The sequence below is a fragment of the Rhinoraja longicauda genome, chromosome 14 (assembly GCF_053455715.1).
Source record: "Rhinoraja longicauda isolate Sanriku21f chromosome 14, sRhiLon1.1, whole genome shotgun sequence".
In the NCBI taxonomy this organism is placed as follows: Eukaryota; Metazoa; Chordata; class Chondrichthyes; order Rajiformes; family Arhynchobatidae; genus Rhinoraja; species Rhinoraja longicauda.
The window spans coordinates 8,128,357-8,155,163 of record NC_135966.1 but is presented as its reverse complement, the minus strand read 5'-3'; the positions used below and the strand labels follow the sequence as shown (position 1 = coordinate 8,155,163).

The 26,807-nt window shown below is 44.2% G+C and overlaps 1 protein-coding gene across 4 annotated transcripts in view; it reads left to right on the top strand.

The window, feature by feature from the left end:
• The window catches only part of LOC144600028 (follistatin-related protein 5-like), a 393,214-nt gene that overhangs the window by 343,652 nt on the left and 22,755 nt on the right, over positions 1-26,807 (top strand). For 3 of the 4 annotated variants that reach the window (XM_078411369.1, XM_078411368.1, XM_078411367.1), the window contains exons 7-11: positions 6,291-6,457; positions 11,458-11,578; positions 15,248-15,409; positions 17,333-17,467; positions 24,282-24,308. In XM_078411369.1, the coding sequence (XP_078267495.1) occupies positions 6,291-6,457; positions 11,458-11,578; positions 15,248-15,409; positions 17,333-17,467; positions 24,282-24,308 (612 nt within the window). The remainder of the gene's footprint in view (positions 1-6,290; positions 6,458-11,457; positions 11,579-15,247; positions 15,410-17,332; positions 17,468-24,281; positions 24,309-26,807) is intronic. The other variant, XM_078411370.1, reaches the window with a different exon arrangement.

The following is a 26,807-nucleotide window of genomic DNA, read 5'->3' as shown; positions in this document are numbered from 1 at the left end:
GATTCCTTTCGCATCGAAAAAAATCGTTCCAAAGGTGTAGATTCAACGCGGCAGCATTCTTATTGATTTTGATCTCGCCAGAATTTCTGACATGGTACATTTAAAGAAGCAGCTTTTCTTTTTTTTTAAAAGAATCACTGTTGTTGAGGTGATCCTCTACCACCCGGGCAGCAAGCTCCGTGGCAAATCACTCGCACTGTATAAAAAACACAACGCAAAGTCGAGGTGCTGGAAAAAGAAACACAGATTATTAAGGGGTTGGACACGTTAGAGGCAGGAAACATGTTCCCAATGTTGGGGGAGTCCAGAACAAGGGGCCACAGTTTAAGAATAAGGGGTAGGCCATTTAGAACTGAGATGAGGAAAAACTTTTTCAATCAGAGAGTTGTGAATCTGTGGAATTCTCTGCCTCAGAAGGCAATGGAGGCCAATTCTCTGAATGCATTCAAGAGAGAGCTGGATAGTGCTCTTAAGGATTGCGGAGTCAGGGGGTATGGGGAGAAGGCAGGAACGGGGTACTAATTTAGAATGATCAGCCATGATCACATTGAATGGCGGTGCTGACTCGAAGGGCCGAATAGCCTCCTCCTGCACCTATTGTCTACTGTTTATTGTCTAAAGGCAAGGCGCTGGAAATACTCAGCAGGCCAGACAGCATCTGAGCAAAGAGAAGCAGAGATCACCTTTCAGCATCAAAGCCCCCTCCTAGAAACTGGGAGAGAGAAAGAGAAAAAGAACCTTCGAAACAAGGAACTGCAGAACTTCAGCACGGTGGCGCAGCGGTAGAGTTGCTGCCTCACAGCGCCAGTGACGCGGGTTCGAACCGGACTACGGGCGCTGTCTGTACGCAGTTTGTACGTTCTCCCCGTGACCTGCGTGGGTTTTCTCCGAGATCTTCGGTTTCTTCCCACCCTCCAAAGACGTGCAGGTTTGCAGGTTAATTGGCTGGGAATAAATCTAAAAACTGTCCCCAGTGTGTGTAGGATAGTGTTAGTGTGCGGGGATCACTGGTCGGCGCGGATTCGTAGGGCAAAAGGGCTTGTTTCCGTGCTGTATCTCTAAGCTAAACTAAGGATGCTGGTTTACCAAGAAAAGACACAAAATGCTGAGTAAATCAGCGGGTCAAGCAGCATCTGGAGTACTGTGTGCAGTTTTGGTCTCCAAATTTGAGGAAGGATATTCTTGCTATTGAGGGCGTGCAGCGTAGGTTTACTAGGTTAATTCCCGGAATGGCGGGACTGTCATATGTTGAAAGACTGGAGCGACTAGGCTTGTATACACTGGAATTTAGAAGAATGAGAGGGGATCTTATCGAAACATATAAGATTATTAAGGGGTTGGACACGCTAGAGGCAGGAAACATGTTCCCAATGTTGGGGGAGTCCAGAACAAGGGGCCACAGTTTAAGAATAAGGGGTAGGCCATTTAGAACGGAGATGAGGAAAAACCTTTTCAGTCAGAGAGTTGTGAATCTGTGGAATTCTCTGCCTCAGAAGGCAGTGGAGGCCAATTCTCTGAATGCATTCAAGAGAAAGCTAGATAGAGCTCTTAAGGATAGCGGAGTCAGGGGGTATGGGGAGAAGGAAGGAACGGGGTACTGATTGGGAATGATCAGCCAAGATTACATTGAATGGCGGTGCTGGCTCGAAGGGCCGAATGGCTACTCCTGCACCTATTGTCTATTGTCTATCTCCGGAGAACTTGGATAGATTAATTCTCGGGTTGGGATCATTCTTCAGCCTGGAGAAGAGTCCCCGACCCAAACAGGTGACCTATCCTGGTTCTCCAGGGATGCTGCCTGACCTGCTGAGAAAGTTCGTTTTAAGATGTAGAGTAGCAGGGGGCAGTGATGGATAGGGCTAAGGGAATATCTCTGATAGAGTGGGGCTAGTGTTGTTGTGGGAGAGGTTGAAGAGGAAACACAGTCAATGGGGGCAATTAGAAAGAGAGGAATGAGAGGGATAACTTATCATGTGTAGGAAAGAACTGCAGATGCTGGTTTAAACCAAAGATAGACACAAAATACTGCTGTAACTCAGCGGGACAGGCAGCATCTCTGGAGAAAAGGAACGGGTGACGTTTTGGGTCATGGAACGTAACGCCTGCGTAAGTCGGGGAATGGCGGTACTTGTACGGGAAGCTGCAGTTGCTGATGTTGCCATTCACTTGCTGCTCTTGTCCATGGTGATGGATGTCCTGGTTTTGTGAAGTGCTGTCTTCGTAGCTCGGACAAATAGCCTCCGTGCATTTTCCAGATGCTGTACCCTGCAGTCAATGTGCAGCCATGATGGATGGTGTGAATGTGCAAGGTTGTTGATGAGGTGCCCTTTCGGCAGCTGGCTTTGTTGCGGATGGTGCCGGGCTTCTGGAGATCTGTCGGGCGTTGAGCTCCAGGGGTCAAGTGCAGAATATCTCACCAGGCTCCTGAACTGTGCCCACCGTGGAGTGCGAACCCGGCCCCCTGATCCATCGGCGTTGGCTGGGACCCGCACCACCGAGAACGAGGAGCGGCCCGTGAGCAAGTGCCGGGAGCACAGGGGGGACCGTCGTGAGCGGGGGGGGGGGGGGGGGGGGGCCGTGGTGGCGATAGCGAGGGGCTGCCGAGAACAAAGGGGGACCTGGCAACGGTGGGGGTGGGGGTCTGCTACCATGGTGCAGCGGGCAGAGGATAGGACCGTTCAGTGAACCCTTGTAACTTTGTCAGCGCCAAAACATGGCGACACGTGTACTGCCTGGGTGAGGTCTGCTGTATCATTTACCGGGTTGTATGCAAAACAAAGCATTTCCTGTACCTGAGTACATGAGACAATAGACAATAGACAATAGACAATAGACAATAGACAATAGGTGCAGGAGGAGGCCATTCGGCCCTTCGAGCCAGCACCGCCATTCAATGTGATCATGACTGATCATTCTCAATCAGTACCCCGTTCCTGCCTTCTCCCCATACCCCCTGACTCCGCTATCCTTAAGAGCACTATCCAGCTCTCTCTTGAATGCATTCAGAGAATTGGCCTCCACTGCCTTCTGAGGCAGAGAATTCCACAGATTCACAACTCTCTGACTGAAATTTTTTTTTCCTCATCTCAGTTCTAAATGGCCTACCCCTTATTCTTAAACTGTGGCCCCTTGTTCTGGACCCCCCCAACATTGGGAACATGTTTCCTGCCTCTAACGTGTCCAACCCGTAATAATCTTATACGTTTCGATAAGATCTCCTCACATCCTTCTAAATTCCAGTGTATACAAGCCTAGTCGCTCCAGTCTTTCAACATATGACAGCCCCGCCATTCCGGGAATTAACCTAGTAAACCTACGCTGCTGCTCTCAATAGCAAGAATATCCTCCCTCAAATTTGGAGACCAAAACTGCACACAGTACTCCAGGTGCGGTCTCACAATAACCTACCATTGACTCATTGTAGCTTGTAGAAAGACATTAGAAGGTGCGTCACCCATCTCATGTCAACCAGCTTCTGACACTGGCTTGCAGCCATAGTATTTGTATGGTGCTTTCATTGAATTTTCAGGCAATGGTGACCCCAGATTATGGATGGGGAGGGAGTTGAACGAAATGTCTTTCCATGCGAGGAGTAGCTGGCTGGATTCTCTTCCGCTGCCGATGATTATTATTTCCATAACACAAACGTTACATTCCACTTCATCAGCCCATGACAGAACGTTGCCTAGATCGTGCTGCGTGGAAGCATGGACTTCTTTATTTACTAATAAGTTCCAGAGTTGGACAATGTACAGTCAGTACAGCCACTTCTGAGCCTTGTTGTCATCCACTCCCATCACTGTTGTTGACAGAGAGTGGAAAGGTTTACAGGCAATTAGACAGATTGATTTCTCGTGCTCATTGAGGACAGGATACACCGGGCAACTTATCACTTTATCAGGTAGATGCCAGATGTAACTCTCCGGGAACAGCGTGATTAAAGAGACAGTTGTTTCTGGAGCAGAGGTCTTCAGTGTTACGGCTAGGATAATGCCTGATTCGATAATCTCTGTGCATCCGGCCCTCTCAGATCATTCTTCATATCCTGATGAGTGAATTGAATTGGCTGAAGATAGTTTCTGGTGCAGCAGGGTCTTCAGAAGAAAGCAGAGATGGATTATCTATCTCTTCTGGCTGAAGATGGTTGCAAATGCTGCACCTTTCAGTACGCGCATGTCGGGACCAACTGTTGATGAGGAAGGGGCTGCCCCTGAAGTCTCCTGTTCCTGTTAACTGTTCAGCTGTCCGCCCCTCAATGTGACTGAAGACTGCAGAGCGTTCATCTGCTTCAATAGTTGTGAAGGGAGAGCACAACGGGTCAGGCAGCATCTCTGGAGAAAAAGGAATAGGTGATGTTTCGGGCCGAGACCCTTCCTCAGACTGAGAGTCAGAGGAGAGGGAAACTAGAGGTAAGGAAAGTCACAGGCCAGATCCGAGCCAGCACCGATGTGTGTAGGAAGGAACTGCAGGTGCTGGTTTACACCGAAGATAAACACAAAATGCTGGAGTAACTCAGTCGTTTGGGCAGCTTACAACCCAATGGTATGATTATTAATTTCTCTAACTTGAAGTAACCCTTGCTTCCCCTCTCTCTCCGTCCCTCCCCCACCGACTAGTTTCACTGTCCTCCAGATTAATTTTACTGTTTGCGTGCCTCTTTGTCACCTTCCCCTCACCCAACAATGAACTATTCTACATTTCCCAGATCATCGTCTGCCTTGATCTGTCGTTTTCACACCTTACCTTTCCATATCTCCAGTTTCCCACTTCCCTGACTCTCACTCTGAAGAAGGGTCTCGACCCGAAACGTCACCCATTCCTTCTCTCCAGAGATGCTGCCCGTCCCGCTGAGTTACTACAACATTTCATGACTATCTCCGAGACCACAATGACGTAGCTTAGCTTTGATTATTGCTGTCCAATGCACATTTAGTGCACATTCCACACGGATTCTGCCTAGGCTGAAGGGCCTAAGCTACAAAGGGAGGTTGGGCATGTGTGGACAGGTTGGTAGATTATAATCATGCATTGTCTTTCCGCTGTTTGGATAGCACGAAAGAAGAAAGCTTTTCACTGTACCTCAGAACGCGTGACAACGAACTAAACTAAACAAGTTCTGACAATCAAGTTGAGTGTGATACGTCCATCTCATATTTTGTTGTCTGTGGAAATAAGCTGCTACACGATGTCATGCAATCTTTACTAACAGGTCGACAACAGTCCCGGCCTCAGTGCAGATTGATGGCAAAGCTGAGCTGCTTTATTGCACCAGCATTTTCCACAATCTACCTCACTGAAAAGCCGTGTCTCACCTTCAAGCAGTTCCCCACAAGAGATGGGCCGCTCTCCAGGCAAATTGGAAACTGTGCAATCAGTCTCCTCCAGTGCTGGCAAGCGTGCAAGCTCGGAGAAAGAGCTTCAAGCCGTCATTGATTTGTTCACTGAAGCAAATGAAAGAATGGACCTTTTCGTTGAACAAATGCAGATCGATAGTCTTTTATCAACCTGCCCATGCAGTACAACACTTCCCCCTGTCCATGAAGCTCTGCCAAAAGACCGGAGTGCTTCCCGTATCTCCGGAGCCATCTCTCAGCAAAGTCAGACATTGATTATTACATTCACCATTGCCTTTTGTGCACTAGTTCAGCCCTTGGCCATCTGAGGCGAAGGATTCTTTGAAGAGCAAGGACTCAAGTCCATCGCAAAGCTCTAGGATTGATGCCAAGTCTCAAACCTTACGTTTAACCATCTCAGGTCAATCTCATTTTCATTCCTCAGGAAAACCTGATAACTTTTGAGGTTGAGTTTTGTTTATTGTTACATGTACCGAGGCACAGTTGCGTGCAAACTAGACAACACAGGATGTGTATCAAGACATCCACAATGCACAGCTGTCAGGGGTTATGGCGAGAAGGCAGACTAGGGTTGAGAGGGAAAGACAGATCAGCCATGATTTGAATGGCGGAGTAGACTCGATGTGCCGAATGGCCTTATTCTGCTCGAAAACCTATGAACTTATAAACCTATCCGTTCATTAAACTTGCAACTGTCCACAAATGTCTCACAAAGTCAAATGGAGAAGCATTTGTCCTTAGCTATTTTCTTAATGAAGTGAGTCCTACTTTGTCTTCATTACCAGAAATGTAAGCAGTGGAATTTTAACCCGGTTGATCGCTTGTTTAAAATGGTTTAATGTGCCCAATTTGTGCATTCGATTTGGATATAGATAATTTGGAGGCTATTGGAAGTAAGTGTTTGACGAGCTGAGATTTCAATGTTGTTCTTTCCAGAGGTTATTCAGCTAAATCTTCCAGAAGATAAGAAGGTCATTGTTACCACGGTAACCGTTGGGCTGAGTGCTGTCTTGTCCTGTGCTGTTGAGGGCACTTTGAGACCACCTATCATCTGGAAACACAATGGAATCACGTTGAATTTCTTGGATTTGGAAGATATCAATGTAAGTGAAACGTCACACAAGCCATTTGCATTATTTCACGGCACGTTTAGACTTTTAGACTTGAAACTTTAGAGATACTGCGCAGAAACAGGCCCTTTCGGCCTACCGAGTCCGTGCTGACCAACGATCACCCCATACACTACCTCTATCCTACACACCAGGGACAATTTACACTTATACCAAAGCCAATTAACCTACAAACCTGTATGTCTTTGGAGTGTGGAGGGAAACCGGAGCACCTGGGGAAAACCCACTCGGTCGCAGGGGGAATATACAAACTCCGTACAGACAGTACCCGCAGTCAAGATGGAGCCTGGGTCTCTGGCACTGTAAGGCAGCAACTCTACCGCTGCACCAGCGTGCCGCCCCTAAAGTTTCGTTTAGTTGGGTTTACTTTTACATAGATACATTTTATTACTTTTACATACAAAATAGTCTACCTTTTACATAGACAAAAGGAGCAGGAGTAGGCCATTCGGCCCTTCGAGCCAGCACCAACATTCAATGTGTTCATGGCTGATCATCCATAATCAGTACCCCTTTCCTGCCTTCTTCCCATATCCCTTGATTCCACTAGCCCTAAGAGCTCTACATAACTCTCTTTTGAATGCATCCAGTGAATCGGCCTCCGCTGCCGTTTGAGGCAGAGAATTCCACAAATTCACAACTCTCAGTGTGAAAAAAAAATTCCTCGTCACAGTTCTAAATGGCCTACCCCTTATTCTTATACTGTGTCCCCTGGTTCTGGACTCCCCCCAACATCGGAAACGTTTCCTGCATCTGACGTGTCCAATCCTTTAATAATTTTATATGTTTCGATAAGATCCCCTCTCATCCTTCTAAATTCCAGTGTATACAAGCCCAGTTGCTCCATTCTTTCATCATACGACAGTCCCCGCCATCCCGGGAATTAACCTCGTGAACCTACGCTGCACTCCCTCAATAGCAAGAATGTCTTTCCTCAAATTAGGATTTTTTGAGGACCTTGAAATGGCACACTAGCCAAACAACTGAGACTTAATTACATGCCTCTGATTCCATTATTGGATCCTGATATATCCATGTAGAAACTAGAAAGAAATAAATGAGACCTGGTCCTGAAACTCTTGCATAACTTCAGGCTATACTTTCACATTCACTCCCTACACACCACGGGGAATTTACAGAAGGGCCAATTAACTTACAAATCCACTTTTCTTGGGATGTGAGAGGAAACTGGAGCACCCAAAGGAAACCCACCAGGTCACAGGGAGAACGTGTAAACTCCACACAGACAGATCAAGGTCAAGATCAAATCCAGGTTTCTTTCCCTGCGAGGCAGCTGCTTAGTTTAGTTTAGTTTAGAGATACAGCGCGGAAACATGCCCAGTCGGCCCACCGGGTCCGTGCCAGCCAGCGATCCCCGCACATTAACACTATCCTATATCCACTAGGGACAATTTTTTATATTTACCAAGCCAATTGTACGTCTTTGGAGTGTAGGAGGAAACCGAAGATCTCGGAGAAAACCCTCGCAGGTCACGGGGAGAACGTACAAACTCCGTACAGACAGCGCCCGTAGTCGGGATCGAACCCAGGTCTCCGGCGCTGCAATCGCTGTAAGGCAGCAACTCTACCGCTGCGCCACCGTGCCGCTCAAAACAGTCCTAAGTTTTTAAACCTTTGCCAAGAGTTTAAATATTGATTCAGTGTATTTAACTGTATCAGATAGACTACAATACAAACAGGTGAATCACAGACTCTTGTTTTCGCCCCCAAACACAACTACCTAAGATTCCCATCAGTAATGCGTTTATTCTTCACATTAGTTAGCACATTTTTCTCTTCAACGCACTTTCTATACCTGCATCATATCAAATGACCAATTATTTTTAAATAACTGCAACACGTTCAGGAATATTAATCTATTTAGCCTGAAGCTATACAAGAGTTTCAGGACCAGGTCTCATTTATTTCCTTCTAGTTTCTACATGGATATATCAGGATCCAATAATGGGATCAGAGGCATGTAATTAAGTCTCAGTTGTTTGGGTCTTATATCCCTAAGCAGGTACTGTGAAACAAATGCTATTTTCGTAGCCAATACGGCATGGTGGCGAGGCGGCAGAGTTGCTGCCTTACAGCGCCAGAGGCCCGGGTTTGATCCTGACTACGGGTGCTAACTGTAGGGAGTTTGTACATTCTCACCGTGAACTGTGTGGGTTTTCTCCAGGAGCTCCGGTTTCCTCCCACACGACAAAGACATACCGGATTGGAGGTTAATTGGCTTGGTATAAGTGTAAATTGTCCCTAAGATGTGTAGGGTAGTGTTAATGTGCTGGTCGGTGGGCAGAAGGGCCTGTTTCCGCGCTGTATCCCTAAACTAAAAATATTAATTTGCAGAACACATTTACTTCAACCAGTGGAATTTTTTTTTCCCCAAACTATTTTGGAACATCAAAAGATTAAACAAACATTAAAGCAAGATTATTTTACTTACACTTGAACTCAATAGAACATAATTCACGTATTATAGTGAATATTGAGGCAGGCATCTTTCAGATGTGAGTCAGTGCCCGCATGTGTTAGTGTAATTTAGTTAGGTTTAGCGACACAGCATGGAAACAGGCTCTTTGGCCCACTGAGCCCGCCTCGACCATTGATTCACATTTGTGATCCCACCACACACTAGGGGGCAATTTTGCAGAGGGCCAATTAACCTAGAAATCTGCACGTCTTCGGGATGTGGGAAGAAACCGGAGCACCCAGAGAAAACCCACATGGTCACGGGGAGAACGTGCAAACTCCGTACTGACAGACAGCACCTGAGGTCAGGACCGAACCCGGGTCTCTGGTGCTGTGAGGCAACAGCTCTATCAGCTACGCCACTGTGCCTCCCAGTAATTATTGATGCATCGAATGTGAAAGTTAGACAATAGACAATAGACAATAGGTGTAGGAGGAGGCCATTCAGCCCTTCGAGCCAGCACCGCCATTCAATGTGATCATGGCTGATCATTCTCAATCAGTACCCCCCTCCTGCCTTCTCCCCATGCCCCCTGACTCCACTATCCTTAAGAGCTCTATCTAGTTCTCTCTTGAATGCATTCAGAGAATTGGCCTCCACTGCCTTCTGAGGCAGAGAATTCCACAGATTCACAACTCTCTGACTGAAAAAGGTTTCCTCATCTCAGTTCTAAATGGCCTACCCCTTATTCTTAAACTGTGGCCCCTTGTTCTGGACTCCCCCAACATTGGGAACTTGTTTCCTGCCTCTAACGTGTCCAACCCCTTAATAATCCTATACGTTTCGATAAGATCTCCTCTCATCCTTCTAAATTGTGGCCAAAAACATTGTTCACCTCACAGCCACCTATTCCAAAATATTCACCAAAATCTCAACTTAAAACTTCTCCTTGGCACTAGTGAGTTTTGAACAATTCGACCCTCGTTATTCCTTTCTCTTCCTCCTTTTCACTTTCCTTGCTTTTACTTTATACTAAATCAATCTGCCAAGGGACTTTCATTTATTTTATTGATGACTTCCATCACTGTAATTAAGTTATACTGAAAATTGACATGTAGAACTGTACAGCACAGGACTAGGCCCTTCATCCCATTATGTTTCTCAGCACATGATAAACCAACTCTTATCTACCTGTACATAACCCATATCCCTCCATTCCCAGCATACCTGTGTGCCCATCTGAAAGCTCATAAACTCAGCTATTGAAGGTATTTATTCACAAAATGCTGGAGTAACTCAGCAGGTCAGGCAGCATCTCAGGAGAGAAGGAATGGGTGACGTTTTAGGTTGAGACCCTTCTTCAGTCTGAAGAAGGGTCTCGACCCGAAACGTCACCCATTCCTTCTTTCCTGAGATGCTGCCTGACCTGCTGAGTTACTCCAGCATTTCGTGAATAAATACCTTTGATTTGTACCAGCATCTGCAGTTATTTTCTTAAACTCAGCTATAGTATCTGCCACCTCTACCTCCACCCCCGGCAGTACGTTCCAGGCACCCACCACCTCTCTGTGTATAAAACTTGCCTCACAAATCTCCTTTAGACTTTTTCCCCCTCACCTTACATCCATGCCCTCCAATCTGTGATATTTCCACACTGGGGAAAAAAAGGTCCTGGAGGTCTAGAAAGGAACTGTAGATGCTGGTTTATACCGAAGATAGACACAAAATGGTGGAGCAACTCAGCGGGTCAGGCAGCATCTCAGGAGAAAAAGGACATGTGACTTTTCAGGTCAAATTCCTTCTTGAGCTGCTGAGTTACTCCAGCCATTTGTGTCGATCTTCAGTGTAAGCCAGCATCTGGAGTTCCTTCTTACCCCATTCACTGCATATCCATGTGCCCACCAAAAAGCCCTTAAACACCACTATTGTATCTGTCACTTCCACCACCCCAGGCATTGTGTTACAGGCACCCACCACCCTCTGTGTAAAAAAAAATTGCTCAGCACATCTCCTTTAAACTTTGCCCCTCGTTAAGATAACAGGGGCAGTAGAAAGGATATGTTCAAGGAAATCCATGTCTTTGACATTTCCACCCTGAAGGGTCGATCATAATTTTACGCATTTCCATCAGGCCTCCCGTCAACCAAGAAGGGGAATTTATTGAAAGTAAATTTTATTTCCCATTTATTTCGTTTAGTTTAGAGATACAGCGCGGAAACAGGCCCCTTCGGCCCACCGAGTCCCTCCCAAACAACGATCCTTGCACACGAACACTATCCTACACACACTCGGGACAATTTACAATTTATACCAAGCAAATTAACCTACAAACCTGTACGTCTTTGGAGTGTGTGGGAGGGAACCAAAGATCTCAGAGAAAACCCACGCAGGTCACGGGCAGAGCGTACAAACTCCACACAGACAGCACCCGTAGTCGGGATCAAACTCGGGTCTCCGGCGCTGTAAGCGGCGTGAGGCGGCAACTTTACTGCTGCACCTCCTATTTGCAGGGCTTATGGAAAAACACTGGAAGTGTCTCCATTTCTTTTTGCAGGATTTTGGTGATGACGGCTCCCTCTACATTACAAAAGTGACAACAATCCACATGGGCAACTACACGTGCCATGCCTTTGGCTATGAAGACGTCTTCCAGACCCACATCCTGCAGGTGAATGGTTAGTAAATATCATACCTGACAGTCATAGACACTCTCCAAATGGCGTATCACCCGTCAACTTACTATATCCACACATAAACTATTACTTTACTTTCTGCAACTTTTATTTTCCTGCTGCATTTTATTGATACTGATTTTGTTTCAGATCAAGAGTCAAGAGTGTTTTATGTCATTTGTCCCCAAAGGGAACAATGAATTTCTTACTTGCAGCAGGACAACAGATAAGTAAATATAGTACTCTGTAAAACCCATAATAAACAACAAATTCAGTGTGTATATGTGTGTGTGTACACTGTGTGTGTGTGTGCATATATATATACACACAGACACTCACACACACTGTACACTCACACACACACACATATATATACTATTCTATATATATATATATTCACGTTAGCATATATATACACACACATTTGCATATATATGTGTGTATACATACACGTGCATATATCTAAACACATGTGCATATATATACACATACATGTGCATATATATATACACACATATACTTTTACCTGAAGAAGGGTCTCGACCCGAAACGTCACCCATTCCTTCTCTCCTGAGATGCTGCCTGACCTGCTGAGTTACTCCAGCATTTTGTGAATAAATACCTTCGATTTGTACCAGCATCTGCAGTTATTTTCTTATATTATATATACAGACAGATATATATGTGAATGTATATATATATATATATATGCTCTTGTATATGTGTGTATGTACATATATATATGTACACACACACACACACACACACACACACACACACACACAAATATCACACACAATGCCCCCAAGTCTATAGTTTGGAACTAATTTGGAGATTGTAGTGTTTAATAGCCTGATGGCTGTTGGGAAGAAGCTGCTCGTGAATCTGGACGTTACTGTTTTCAGGCTCCTGTACCTTCCTCGTGATGGCAGGAGTGAAATGAGAGCGTGGCCAGGGTGGCCAAGTGCCCCATTCTCAGCTGTCCATTTCAACCCCTGATGATTGGGAAAGTTGTATCTTGGGCCTGGATCTTATCCTGGCTCCCCTTGCTGTCTATTCTTGTGCTAGAGTGGAGCTCCAGGTTTAATCTTGTGCCGGAAAGTTACTTTACAGTTGACTGTGGAAATTGATTACCTTCGGTACAAGACCTTTCTGTACAATCTGTAAGCACCATTGCTAGTGTGGTTGAGGTCAGAGTTGCTTTGAGTACTGGTAAGCTCCAGCTGCAGGCTTACCTGCTGTCAGATACACTACAAGTCAATGCCTCTGATATTCTCAAGCATTCTAAACCACTTAGAACTCTTTAAAAAATATTACATTTGATTTAAGTTAGTATAATTTTAAAAGTACACAGAAAAACAAGTAGATAATCAAGTGCATTTAAATTAATTCATTTAAATCAACATAAATGAAACTGCAGTGAATTCAACAATTTTAGGTAACTAAACCTACACACATCCCCCTTTTTCATCTATCTATCTATCTATTTTTCCTTCTATCTCTCTTCCTTGTACCCCACCTAGATTCACACTCATTTCCCCCTTAACTAAATAAACACACATATGTGCAGTAGTTCAAGCGAGCAGCCTGTTTCTGAGATCAGTATTCCGTGTAATTCTCTGTGATAATCTTGTTCAGAAGATAGTCTCCTGTTTTGACACATTTTGACGAAAAAAACCCAGCTCCATTTTGACAAGAGGAAGACTTTAACCTACTCCAAAGTGAGAACTGACAGGTTTAGATCAAACACGTATTGTAAATCCCACTTGACTGTACCTTCCACTGAAGTTAACAGAGCAAAAACACAAAAGGTATAAAAACAGCATTTATCAAACCCCAACAGAATTTTTTTTAGCTCGACAAGCATTTTTTATTTAAACTTTTCCAATATTTGCAGCGGAATTCAAAATTAAAAGAAAACTCTTCCAATTTTCTACATTTACCAATGGTGAATATAATACGAAATGATTTGTGTAAAATGAAAAGTACTCTAGCATAGCTATATATATATATATATATTAGGGACATCATTCAAAACGATTACAAAAGAACTTTCCATCGACACTTCACGCTGCCTCGGCAAGGCCATCAGCATAATCAAGGACCATTCTCACCCCAGCCACTCCCTCATCTCCCTTCTCCCATCAGGCAAGAGGTACAGAAGTGTGAAAACGCACACCTCCAGATTCAGGGACAGTTTCCTCTGGCAACTGGACCGTCTTCTCACCAACTGGAGAGCCACCCTGACCTACCATCTACCTCATTGGAGATCCTCAATCTTTAATCTTTAATCTATTTTTGGAGGTAGATTGGAGAACTTTGAAATATCTTTAATCAGAAGTTACCTTGTACTAAACATTATTCCCTCTATCCTTCATCTGTACACTGTGAACGGCTTGATCGTGATCATGTACACTCTTTCCGCTGACTGGATAGCAGGCAACAAAAAAGTATTTTCACTGTTGCTCGGTACACATACGGTGGCGCAGCGGTAGAGTTGCTGCCTTACAGCCTGCTGACTCAGGTTCGATCCCGACTACGGGCGCCGTCCGTACGGAGTTTGTACGTTCTCCCCGTGACCTGCGTGGGTTTTCTCCGAGATCTTCGGTTTCCTCCCACACTCCAAAGACGTACAGGTATGTAGGTTAATTGGCTGGGTAAATGTTAAAAAAAAATTGTCCCTAGTGTGTGTAGGATAGTGTTAATGTGCGGGGATCGCTGGGCGGCGCGGACCCGGTGGGCCGAAGGGCCTGTTTCCGCGCTGTATCTCTAAATCTAAATCACATGACAATAATAACCAAACTAAACTATTCAATAGATTAAAGAAGAATTCATTAATAACATTTATCGACATTTGTGGGCCTTGCCCTTCCTTCTGTTGCCAGCCCTGATTTGTTCTAGCCTTTTCATCATCCAACACCTCTACTCTACTTTCAGTCTGAAGAAGGGTTCAGACCCGAAATGTCACCTATTCTTTTTTCTCCAGGGATGCTGCCTGACCCGTTGAGTTACTCCAGCAACTTGTGCCTATCTTCGGTATAATCCACAGTTCCATTTTGTCCACTCAAAGTATTGTTCGGTCACTCTTATATTGTTGCAATTGAAACTGCGTTGTGACTTGCAGATTCAGTGCATGACGTGGTTAGGTCACGTGAATTAGATAGCGCAAACAGTTGCAGAATGAGAAGCCTGTAGAAGCCATTTTAAGATGTGGGAAGGAACGGCAGATGCTGATTTGCACCAAAGATAGACATAAAATGCTGGGGCAACTCAGCGGGGACAGGCAGTATCTCTGGAGAGAATGAATGGGTGACGTTTCGGGTCGAGACCCTTCTTCAGACAGAGAGGAAGTCTGGAGAAGGGTCTCGACACGAAATGTCACCCATTCCTCCTCTCCAGAAATGCTGCCTGTCCTGCTGAGTTACTCCAGCATTTTGTGTCTATCTTCAAAGCTATTTTAATAGCTGGACATAAAACTACAACATAAAGTGCTGTCTTCCTTCTTTACCTTGAAGATAGCCTCCAAGGCAACACAAACATAACAGTCACAATCTCTGGGTTCAGCGCGGATTGTTTTTGGTTCACTTGCTTTTATGATCAATAATTGTAATTGATACTCACTGGAGAATTCTCTGTCCCCCCCCCCCCCCCCCCCCCTCCCTGTGTTTTCAGTCCCGCCGGTGATCAGAGTGTACCCAGAGAGCCAGGCACAAGAGCCTGGTGTGGCCACGAGCTTGAGGTGCCATGCAGATGGGATTCCCAACCCAAAGATTACCTGGCTGAAAAATGGTTTGGATATCACGTCAACAATGCCTAACCAACTTGCTCTCCTAGGTAGTATCTCATTCCAACTGCATTTTGAGTACGGTGATAATTTGCTTTTATATGCTGGAGTAACTCAGCAGGACAGGCAGCATCTCAGGAGAGAAGGAATGGGCGACGTTTCGGGCCGAGACCCTTCTTCAGACTGATGTCAGGGGGGCGGGACAAAGGAAAGATATAGGTGGAGACAGGAAGACAGTGGGAGATCTGGGAAGGAGGAGGGGGAGAGAGGGACAGAGGAACTATCTAAAGTTGGAGAAGTCAATGTTCATACCACTGGGCTGCAAGCTGCCCAGGCGAAATATGAGGTGCTGTTCCTCCAATTTCCGGTGGCCTCACTATGGCACTGGAGGAGGCCCATGACAGAAAGGTCAGACTGGGAATGGGAGGGGGAGTTGAAGTGCTCAGCCACTGGGAGATCAGATTGGTTAATGAGCGCAGGTGTTGAGCGAAGCGATCGCCGAGCCTGCGTTTGGTTTCGCCGATGTAAATAAGTTGACATCTGGAGCAGCGGATGCAATAGATGAGGTTGGAGGAGGTGCAAGTGAACCTCTGTCTCGACCCTGGATTGGAATGTATTCGCTAAAGAGCAGTAATACGAGGTGTATTAAAGTTGTAAGAATTAGATCACAAAACATAGAAACAGAAAATAGGTGCAGAAATAGGCCATTCGGCCCTTCAAGCCAGCACCACTATTCAATGTGATCATGGCTGATCATCCCAAATCAGTACCCCATTCCTGTTTTCTCCCCATATCCCTTGATTGCATTAGCCTTAAGAGCTATATCTAACTCTCCCTTGAAAACATCAATTGAAATTAGATATCTTGGCAGCCTAAAGTTCAAGTGTTCCATTGTATGACAAGGAAATCGATTTGTATTGACAATAAACCGATCCAACCACATGAATTTCTAGATTTTCAATTTCTGAGGCGGAAATGTTCAATGAACTTCTGTACATTAATAGTTTGCCACTAGATCTGGCTACGATGTTTAGTGTTTATAAATATGGATTTTATATAATCCTTATGTTTAAGGGCAAGCCTTAACATTGAGTTCCATTTAAAAATACCTACATAGAATAACTTTAAACATATTTAACTTTCTTTGTGTATTGATTTTTTTTTCTAAATCAATCCTGCCAGAAAGTCCTGATACCATTCGAGGGAATTTTTCTCAGTAGATTGATGAGTTCCCGTCAAGATTAGGAGCTGACATTATTAATTGATATCGTTATTTGCCTAGCATGCTTCCACTTCAATTTTAAATCCTGGCTCGGTTTCTTGCTACCAGTGGCTTTAGCAACGTAGCAATGTAGAAAGATGTTTGTCAAAAATGTCGTCAACTCAATGCCCATCAAGGGGTTACACAGCGGTAGAGTTGCTGCCTTACAGTGCCAGAGACCCGGGTTCGCTGCTGGCTATGGGTGCTTGTCTGTACAGAGTTTATACATTCCCCCCTTGACCACGTGGGTTTTCTCTGGGTGCTCCGGTTTCCTCCCACATTCCAAAGAAGTACAGGTTTGCAAGTTAATTGGCTTCGGTAAAAATTGTAAATTGTTCCTAGTGTGTGTAGATTGACGGGAGCGGACTCGATGGGCCGAAGGGTCTCTTTCTGTGCTATAGTTCTAAACTAAACTAAAACTGTATAAGACTTGGAACTCCGCCCCCTTAAATCTTCCATTTGATTGTCTCTCTCCCTTAACACAATCTTTAAAACCTAAGATCTTGTCAAAGCTTTAACTCCTCTGCCTTAGTTCTTTATGTGGCTTAGTGTCAATTCTTTAATGATAACTATTATTGTGAAATGTCTTGAGATGCTTTACTACATTAAAAGATGCAATTTAGATGCTGTTGTGATGTCTAAATGCTGATCGTCAATGCAGAATTATTGTTTTGTGCATTTTCGTTTCTCCTATTCTGTGTTCCGACTGCAGCAAATGGAGGTGAAATTCACATTAAAAGTGTACGTTATGAAGACACTGGAGCCTATACTTGCATTGCGAAGAACGACGCGGGTGTTGACGAAGATATCTCGTCTCTGTTTGTAGAGGACGCTGCTCGAAAGACTCGTATGTCTAAAATGCATTAAATCACTTGTTATGGTTGAACTCTCCCCAAAGCTTATCCGGTGTAAGAAAATGATCAGAATAACATCTGTTATTACTCACGTCCGCTGTTAGAATGGGAGAACCGAGTGTGGAACCCAGAATGACAAAATGGAAATCTTTCTGAAATTAGACTTTTATCTTTGATCATAGTTCCTAAATATATTTACCTGGTTATATCTATCAGCTGCCGATTATAGAGAACCTGAAATGTTTGATACTTGGGTAGCAAAATTAGATACACTTTTGTCTTGAACCATTATTCCTAAGTATATTTACCTATCGGTCCTAATTATGGAGAATCTGAAATATTTGATACAAGGATAACAAAGATTCAAATAGAAACGTGATTGGGTCTCTTAATCTAATGAAGAATGTACAAAAGTCAGTGTGACTAAACTCTTTATTGAAGTATAATTCCCCCCTTCCCATATCTTTTAAGTCAATAACTACCTCCATTCAATTTCCATAACATTATCTGCTTCCATATTGTATCTGATGAAACCCAAATGAATATTTCTTTCCCCTACAGTGCACTCCAAGCCAGTCTCCACTCCAGCACCAACCTTAAACTTCAATATTCTGGTACCATGCCAAATCACATTCACAAATAACCCTGTCCTCTTTAGCCTTAATGCAACACAGAACATAGAAAAGTACGGCACAGGAACAGGCCCTTCGGCCCACAATGTCTGTGCCACAAATAATGTCAAGTTGAACAAATCTCATCTGCTTGCACCTGATCCATATCCACCATGTTCCGCTGCTATTGACTATATAACCACCCGGTGGCATGCTGGTAGAGCTGCTGCCTTACAGCGCCAGAGACCCGGGTTCGATCCTGACATCGGCTGTTCTCTGTGTGGAGTTTGCATGTTCTCCCTGTGGCCAAGTGGGTTTCCACCAGTTACTATGGTTTGCTTGCACGTCTCAAAGACGTGCAGGTTGGTAAGTTAATTGTCCTTTGTGTGTGGAAACAGGCCCTTCGGCCCACTGATTCCCGCCGACCAGCGAACCCTGCACATTAACACTATCCCACACGCAATTTACAATTTTACCAAGCCAATTAACCTACAAACTTATACGTCTTTGGTGAGTGTGAAGAAACCAGAGATCCTGGAGAAAACCCACACAGGTCACGGGGAGAATGTACAAACTGGGTACAGACAGCCCCCTTAATCGGTATTGAACCCAGGTCCCTGGTGCTGTAAGGCAGCAACTCTACCGCTGCGCCACCATGCCGCTGTGAATAACTGACTGTGGTTCTAAAAGAGACCACTGATACTTTTCCACAAAACATCCCCATAACTCACCAAGTATCTTGGCCTTGAATCAACCAATCTTTTTTATTCACCCTTCAAAATTGCATGCAGGCATTAAAACCAGTTGATTGCACAACACTTCGAGTCAATAATTCCCTCCTCTGAAATGCCATTTGAGATTTTATGTATTGTGTCATGGTTCTGTTTATGACTTTTGTTCTTACTACTTGTTCAGCCTGAAGGCTTTTCATTCAATTTTAGATGCCGTAGAATTTAAATTAAATTTGGTATTTAAATTTGGTTTTATGGTATGTTACACGCCTACCATGAGGTCAATTGGAATCACGCGCTTAATTTTATCCAAGTCAAAAAATATTCCATCAACATTTTTAAGTGACTTCTTTGAAGAAATCATCGATCGTTTATCAGATTTACTTAATCAATAGGAGATACTGCTGGTCAGGGCCTGAAGCTTGCATTGGTAATGGACTATTTCTCTCTTCAATCCTGTTCTAACAATCAACAAGAACAGGACTAATATGTGACTCAATTCTACATACCTATCTTTGTTCCCTTTCTCTCAAGAGTTTAACACAATCTGTACTTCACAGATTAAAAATGTACAATTGATTAACATCTTCTAGAAATGGAAAACAGGTCCAAATTTCATCCATCGTGTAGAAATATATCTCTTCAAAAGTTAGATTCCATGCCCACCGCCCTCAGAGGTTTTGCCAATAAGCATAGAGTCTCTCTATGTAGGCACAAGGAACTGCAGATGCTGGTTCACAAATAAAGGACACAAAGTGCTGGAGTAACTCTGCAGGTCAGGCAGCATCTCTGGAGAACATGGATGGGTGACGTTTTGGGTTGGGATCCTTCTTCAGACTGGTTCTTGTAACCAGAAAACCTGGCGCATCTTGCATGCGGGCTCAATAGACTATTTCTATGCAATTGCTAATCGGGGAGGGTATGGCAATACTCTACTGGACTGTTTGTAAGAAAATAATTTCACTGTGCATTTGCACTTCACACGTGTGGCAATAAAGCACCAATGAACCATTGAAAAGTCGCCTATCCATGTCCTCCAGAGATGCTGCCTGATCTGCTGAGTTACTCCAGCATTTTGTTTCTTTTTTTGCACACCATTATCTGCAGTTCCTTGTGTCTAATCTTTTAATGCCCCTTGGTAAAATTTAATATTCACACTTGCAAAATTCTGTATCATATCAGAACACATTCACAGATCACTGTGTCCTCTCTCGCCTCAATATAATGAAATTAAAGTTCTATTTGACCTGTTTAAATCCGTTCATGGGAATGCAATGTCCTCTTACCAACAACTCTTTGGTAACTCTTTGGGTGGCACGGTAGTGCAGCGGTAGAGTTGCTGCCTTCCAGCCCCAAAGACCCGGGTTCGATCCTGGCTGCGGGTGCTGTCCGTACGGAGTTTGTACGTTCTCCCCGTGACCTGCTTGGGTTTTCTCAGAGATCTTCGGTTTCCTCCCACACTCCAAAGACGTACAGGTTTGCAGCTTAATTGGCTTGGTATAAAATGTGAAAAACTATCCCGAGCTTGCGGAGGGTAGTGTTAGTGTGCAGGGATCGCTGGTCGGCGCAGACTCGGTGGGCTGAAGGGCCTGTTTCCGCACTGTATCACTAAACTAAACTAAATCAAACTCCTTCACCTCTATAATTCTCTTGTGGCATTGAGGTATTTGGATAAATGGCTCTCTGTTCGTTCATTCAACAACGTAATATGTAGTTGTGCACCCCACACACGTCCTCATTGGACAACCTTCTCAGGTGCAGCCAAATAGAATACCTGCCCTCCAGTTCATTTTGTGTTCCTTCTCATCATGTAGCCCTGATACAGACTGACAGTGGCTCCAGCAGTCTGAAACATAGGCCTAACCTCCACGACACTAGATTCATCAATAACTGCCTGAACATTTCAGTCCTAATAAAAAATCAAAATGAAATGGCCAACAAAAATCAATTAACTGAAGCTTTATGACAACTTCCCATTTACACCAACAGCAACAGAGAATGATTTAACAAGCTTAGTATCACTGAGACCTTGCATAATTCAATCATAGATCTTGAAACCCTGAAATTAGATTATAACCTTTAAATCACCTTCTTGCCCATTTTATTTTTTCTCTATCATATTTGCAATGCTTCAGAGTGGTGGCTGGTCTCCATAATTATTTAATTTGAGATTTCACGATAATCCATATGATCATTATTGCCAATTAAGAAAGGAGGGTTAACTAGGGAGAATATCTTTATTTTTTAAATTAAATTTATAGTGTACGGTAGATCTTCTTGACTGAATGAATCTAAACAATTGATCGTTCCTGCAATCCTTAGTTTCTCAGGTTGGACAAGGGACTTCTGAGAATAATTCCATTCACACTTCTGTTGTGATCAGAGAGTTGAGTTACAGTATTTGACCCCAGAAAATTCCTGTCACAATCTGGGCAGCACGGTGGCGCATCGGTAGTGTTGCTGCCCGGGTCGATCCTGACTGCGGGCGCTTGTCTGTTTGGAGTTTGTACGTTCTCCCCGTGACCACGTGGGTTTTCTCCGGGTGCTCCGGTTTCCCCCCACATTCCAAAGACGTGCGGGTTTGTGGGTGAATCGGCTTCCCTGTAAATGGTCCCCTAGTGTGTAGGATTAAAATATTTCACAGGTGATCATTGGTCGGCATGGACTCAATGGGCCGAAGGGCCTGTTTCCATGCTGTATCTCTAAAACTAAACCAAACTAAATTATAAATTTTGCAACATTTTTGTAAATAACATATGCCTCAACATGCACTCTCCCCTTGATTAAATAATTGTTTAACACGGTTCGATATATTGGTTTCATATGAAATGGAATGAAATGGTTAATCAGTTTTTAAAAAATCACAAATCTTTGTAATGGTCTGATACAGAAGTATTAGTGGTGACTGCAGCAGTCAATAATATGCTCTTTGAAATCATATTTTAACATTGAAGTTAAATCCATTTGCGTTGGGCAGCTGTGATCTAGAACCACTGACTTCAATGCCGGAAGACATCTTACATGGTTTAGAATGTTTGTGCAGAGATTATTGCAATCTGTGCAAGATACTTCCTCTGTTCTCCCCAAGGCCATGTGAAAATGTATATAGGTGTGACTAATTCCTATTGAAAACACAAGTTCAAAGAGATTCATAGGGTCATGCATGTTATCACCCAATTACACTGTGGTTCCCCCCCCCCCCCCCCCCCCCCCCCACCGTCCTCTCCCCCTTTACTCTTGTGGCACTTTCCATTCCTTTGAACATCTAAATCTAGGATGTTGTTATTAATAGTTCCATCTCCTCAGATATGACATCCTCTCCATCAAAACTGGTGCCTTAACATCTATTCAGGTTCAGGTTTATTATTGTCGCATGTACTGTGGGTACAGTGAAAATATTCTTGAATCTCTTCTAGATTCTTGATTAGTTCGGGCGTCAGGGGTTATGGGGAGAAGGCAGGAGAGTGGGGTCGAGAGGGAAAGATAGATCAGCCATGATTGAATGGCGGAGTAGACTTGATGGGCCGAATGGCCTAATTCTACTCCTATGTCATGAACTTATGAAAAGCTCTGTTTTGCATGCTATCCAAACGGATCAGATGTACCATATATAAAGACCATCGCCAAACTCAAGTACAATAGATAGAGCTAAAGGGTAGATACAGAGTGCAGAATATAGTTCTCAGCATTGTAGCGCATCTGTTCCCTAGACTCTTCCCAATGCCCACAATGGGGTAGAGGTGAATCGGACTGTGCCCTGGCTTATGGAAGGACCATTCAAAATCTTGATAAAAGAGGGGAACTAGGGGAAGTAAATACACTCGGTTTCTTCCAAACTGGGGAATCCAATCTGAGAACTCCCCTTCTTTTCTAAAAGTCCTTGAAATGCTGCAATCTTTCAGGTTAACAACCACTTTATAACGGATTAAATCCCTCCAATCATGTTTCCACACTGGCCTAAAGTGTACACGTCGCATGACTTAGGCAGCTGATCTACACATGCTTGCTGTTCTCGATCTGTCTGCAACCTATCCGGCCACCCTACCTACCCGTAGTGTCTCTCTGCTCATGCCCCTTCTCATTTTAAACTGTGCACTCCCTGGAGCATAACTGCAAAGGGAAGAGGAACGCAAATTTCATTCCATCACTTCAGTGAGGTTTGGACCAAGTCAAGGCCAAGTCATTGGGCATTGTTAAAGCGGAGATTGATCAGATCTTGATTGGTAAGGGTGCTGAAGGTTACGGGGAGAAGGCAGGAGAGTGGGGTTGAGAGGGAAAGATAGATCAGCTATGATTGAATGGCAGAGTAGACTCAATGGGCTGAATGGCCTGATTCTGCTCCTATGGCTTATGTACTTATGAACATTCTTGTGATGCACAGTTCAAGCCAACTGCTCCCAGGGTGAAGCTATGTAAAAGGGAAGAACCTGCCTCTCGCACTTGTTCGAGTAATGTTACCAAAGCGTTCTCCCTTCCTTTGACCTACCTCCTGCATTTGATGGCTTGGGTCCTGTACTCATTGGAGTATGGAAGGATGAGGGGGGGGACCTCATTGAAACCTCCTGGATAATGAAAGGCCTGGATAGAATGGATGTGGAGAGGATGTTTCCAGTAGTGGGAGAGTCTCGGACCAGAGGGCACAGCCTCAGAACAAAAGGACGTACCTCCAGAAAGGAGATGAGGAGAAATTTCTTTAGTCAGAGGGTGGTGAATCTGTGGAATTCATTGCCACTTGATTGAGAAGGGTGTCAAAGGTTTACGGGGAGAAGGCAGGAAAATGGGGTTGAGAGTGATAAATATTTCGGCCATGATTGGTTTTATGGGCAGCGTGGCCTAATTCTGCTCCAATGTCTTAGACAATAGACAATAGGTGCAGGAGGAGGCCATTCAGCCCTTCGAGCCAGCACCGACATTCAATGCGATCATGGCTGATCACTCTCAATCAGTACCCCGTTCCTGCCTTCTCCCCATACCCCCTCACTCCGCTATCCTTAAGAGCTCTATCCAGCTCTCTCTTGAAAGCATCCAACGAACTGGCCTCCACTGCCTTCTGAGGCAGAGAATTCCACATCTTCACCACTCTCTGACTGAAAAAGTTCGTCCTCATCTCCGTTCTAAATGGCCTACCCCTTATTCTTAAACTGTGGCCCCTTGTTCTGGACTCCCCCCAACATTGGGAACATGTTTCCTGCCTCTAATGTGTCCAATCCCCTAATTATCTTATACGTTTCAATAAGATCCCCCCTCATCCTTCTAAATTCTTATAGTCTTATGGTCTTACCTACTGTAAAGTAAGGTAGTAAAACACATTTAAAAGTTGAAATGTATCTTATTTTTCACTAAAATGTTTATATGTACGTAAATGTGTACAACTCTTTGCATGTGTGAATGGATGAAATTTGTGACTTTTTTTTCCCTTTTTTTTAAAATCATTTTCTGGCTTTCTCCAATCTCTGATGCTGCAGTTGCAAACATACTGTGGCGAGAGGAAGGTACTTCAATGCATTGTTGTGTTGTAGTGATCATAGTGCTTGTTCATTGTTTGTAGCACAATTTATTATACATTACAGCAGGTCCTTCTTCGCACTGTGCTCCGAGTCGAGTATCCTCACTACCTCTGCGACAGGCTACATCGTTCCTCTTCCCGATTATTAGCCGTTCTTTTCGGAGAAGATACAAACAGAAATCAGATTGTCCTTGGGGCTGCATAAAGTAAACATCTGCCGAGGGGTATGACTATTACATGGACAACACCTTAACATTTTTGAATCATTCTTGGGCGGCACGGTGGAGCAGCGGTAGAGTTGCTGCCTCACAGCGCCAGAGGCCCGGGTTCGATCCTGACTACAGGTGCTGTCTGTACGGAGTTTGTACGTTCTCCCCGTGACCCGCGTAGGTTTTCTCCGTGTTTTCCGGTTTCCTCCCACACTCCAAATATGTACAGGTTTGTAGGTTAATTGGCTTGGTATAAAATGTATAAACATTGTCCCTCATGCGTGTAGGGGTAGTATTAATGTGCGGGGATCGCTTGTCGGTGCTGGCTGGGTGGATGAAGGGCCTGTCTCTATAATCTCTAAACTGAAACTAAACGATAAAACAAATTCTGAAGAAGGGTCTCGACCCGAAATGTCACCCATTCCTTCTCTCCTGAGATGCTGCCTGACCTGCTGAGTTACTCCAGCATTTTGTGAATAAATACTCCATGTCCCTTCAGGCGAATGGCGGGGTAGACTCAATGGGCCGAACGGCCTAATCCTGCTCCTTTGTCTTATGGCCCTATAATCCAGCAGGTTCATTGATTATAAATGTAAGGGGAGGAAGAACTATACCGATGTTTTTCATGTATTGATGTGCAAGTGACACAGTGATTCGTTTCAGCTCTATTAATGTCATTGGATTTGGTTGGTAATTCTTGAATGAAAATCAATTGCAGATAATTGAATTCCTTCTGTATTTGGATTGCACATGTCCCATGTTCCCAGCCCAGATAAAGCTGAAATCAATATTGAGTGGCATTTGCGTCCAACACACAAAATTAGAATAGATAGCTAAGAATCTCCATGATACCATTGTGATCTCAAACCTGTGGTGATATAAGAAAATAACTGCAGATGCTGGTACAAATTGAAAGTATTTATTCACAAAATGCTGGAGTAACTCAGCAGGTCAGGCAGCATCTCGGGAGAGAAGGAATGGGCCTCCTCCAGTGCCATAGTGAGGCCCACCGGAAATTGGAGGAACAGCACCTCATATTTCGTCTGGGCAGCTTGCAGCCCAGTGGTATGAACATCGACTTCTCCAACTTTAGATAGTCCTCTGTCCCTCTCCCCTCCCCCTTCCCAGTTCTCCCTCTATCTTCCTGTCTCCACCTATATCCTTCCTTTGTCCCGCCCCCCTGACATCAGTCTGAAGAAGGGTCTCGACCCGAAAGGTCGCCCATTCCTTCTCTCCCGAGATGCTGCCTGACCTGCTGAGTTACTCCAGCATTTTGTGAATAAATATATATCAAACCTGTGGTGAGATCAGCAGGGCAGCAATTGAAAGCAGGACTTCAAAGGCCAAAGCTAACCAAAGAATGAAAATTAATCCAAGATTTCTGATTTAATTTAGTGACCACGTCCCTTCGTGCGAGATGTATATAGAGGTTAGCATAAGATTAGACTGCTGTGTTCTTCTCATGCTGAACACATTGCTGTTAGGCTGTCTAACATGGAAGAGCTGCCTTTCAGTGCCAGAGACCCAGCTTCGATCCTGACTATGGGTGCTTGTCTGTACGGGGTTTGTACGTTCTCCCCGTGACCTGCGTTGGTTTCCCCTGACAGAAGTACTTTTTTAATCTACAAATTTTATTGTGAATCAGTTAATGGAGTGAATCTTTATATAGGATTCACGTGTGTAGACTTTTAGCTGTGATGTTCAGCTAGTCACAAAACATTTGGAAATCCAATAAAAAATGGGTTTTTTTATTGAAGAATTTATTGCAAGTGGCCCCTCTGATTCAGTCCATAAATAGCAGGTTGATCTGTCCGTAATGCCAGCTTTGACCTCAAGCATTTAAGAAGAAACAACTTGAGCTCCCTATTCTGATGTGAACTAGTTTGTGTAGATCTGAACGTGAGGGCATGAAGATTTGTGTGTGATATCTATGGTGATAAAATATCCCAGCTCTAAAATAATGGTTGAGATTTCCATTTGGAGATTAACTGAGTGGCATATTGAGAAAGTAGCACAGCACATTAAATGTGTAGGAAGGAACTGCAGATGCTGGTTTATACTGAAGATAGACACAAAATACCGGAGAACCTCAGCTGGACAGGCAGCATCTCTGGAGAGAATTAATGCAGTCTGAAGAAGGGTCTCGACCCGAAACGTCACCCATTCCTTCTCCCCAAAGTTGCTGCCCGTCCTGCTGAGTTACTCCAGCATTTTTGTGTCCATCTACTGTGTATTAAATAATACCCGACTTGAACTATCATCTGTGGCAGAGGACA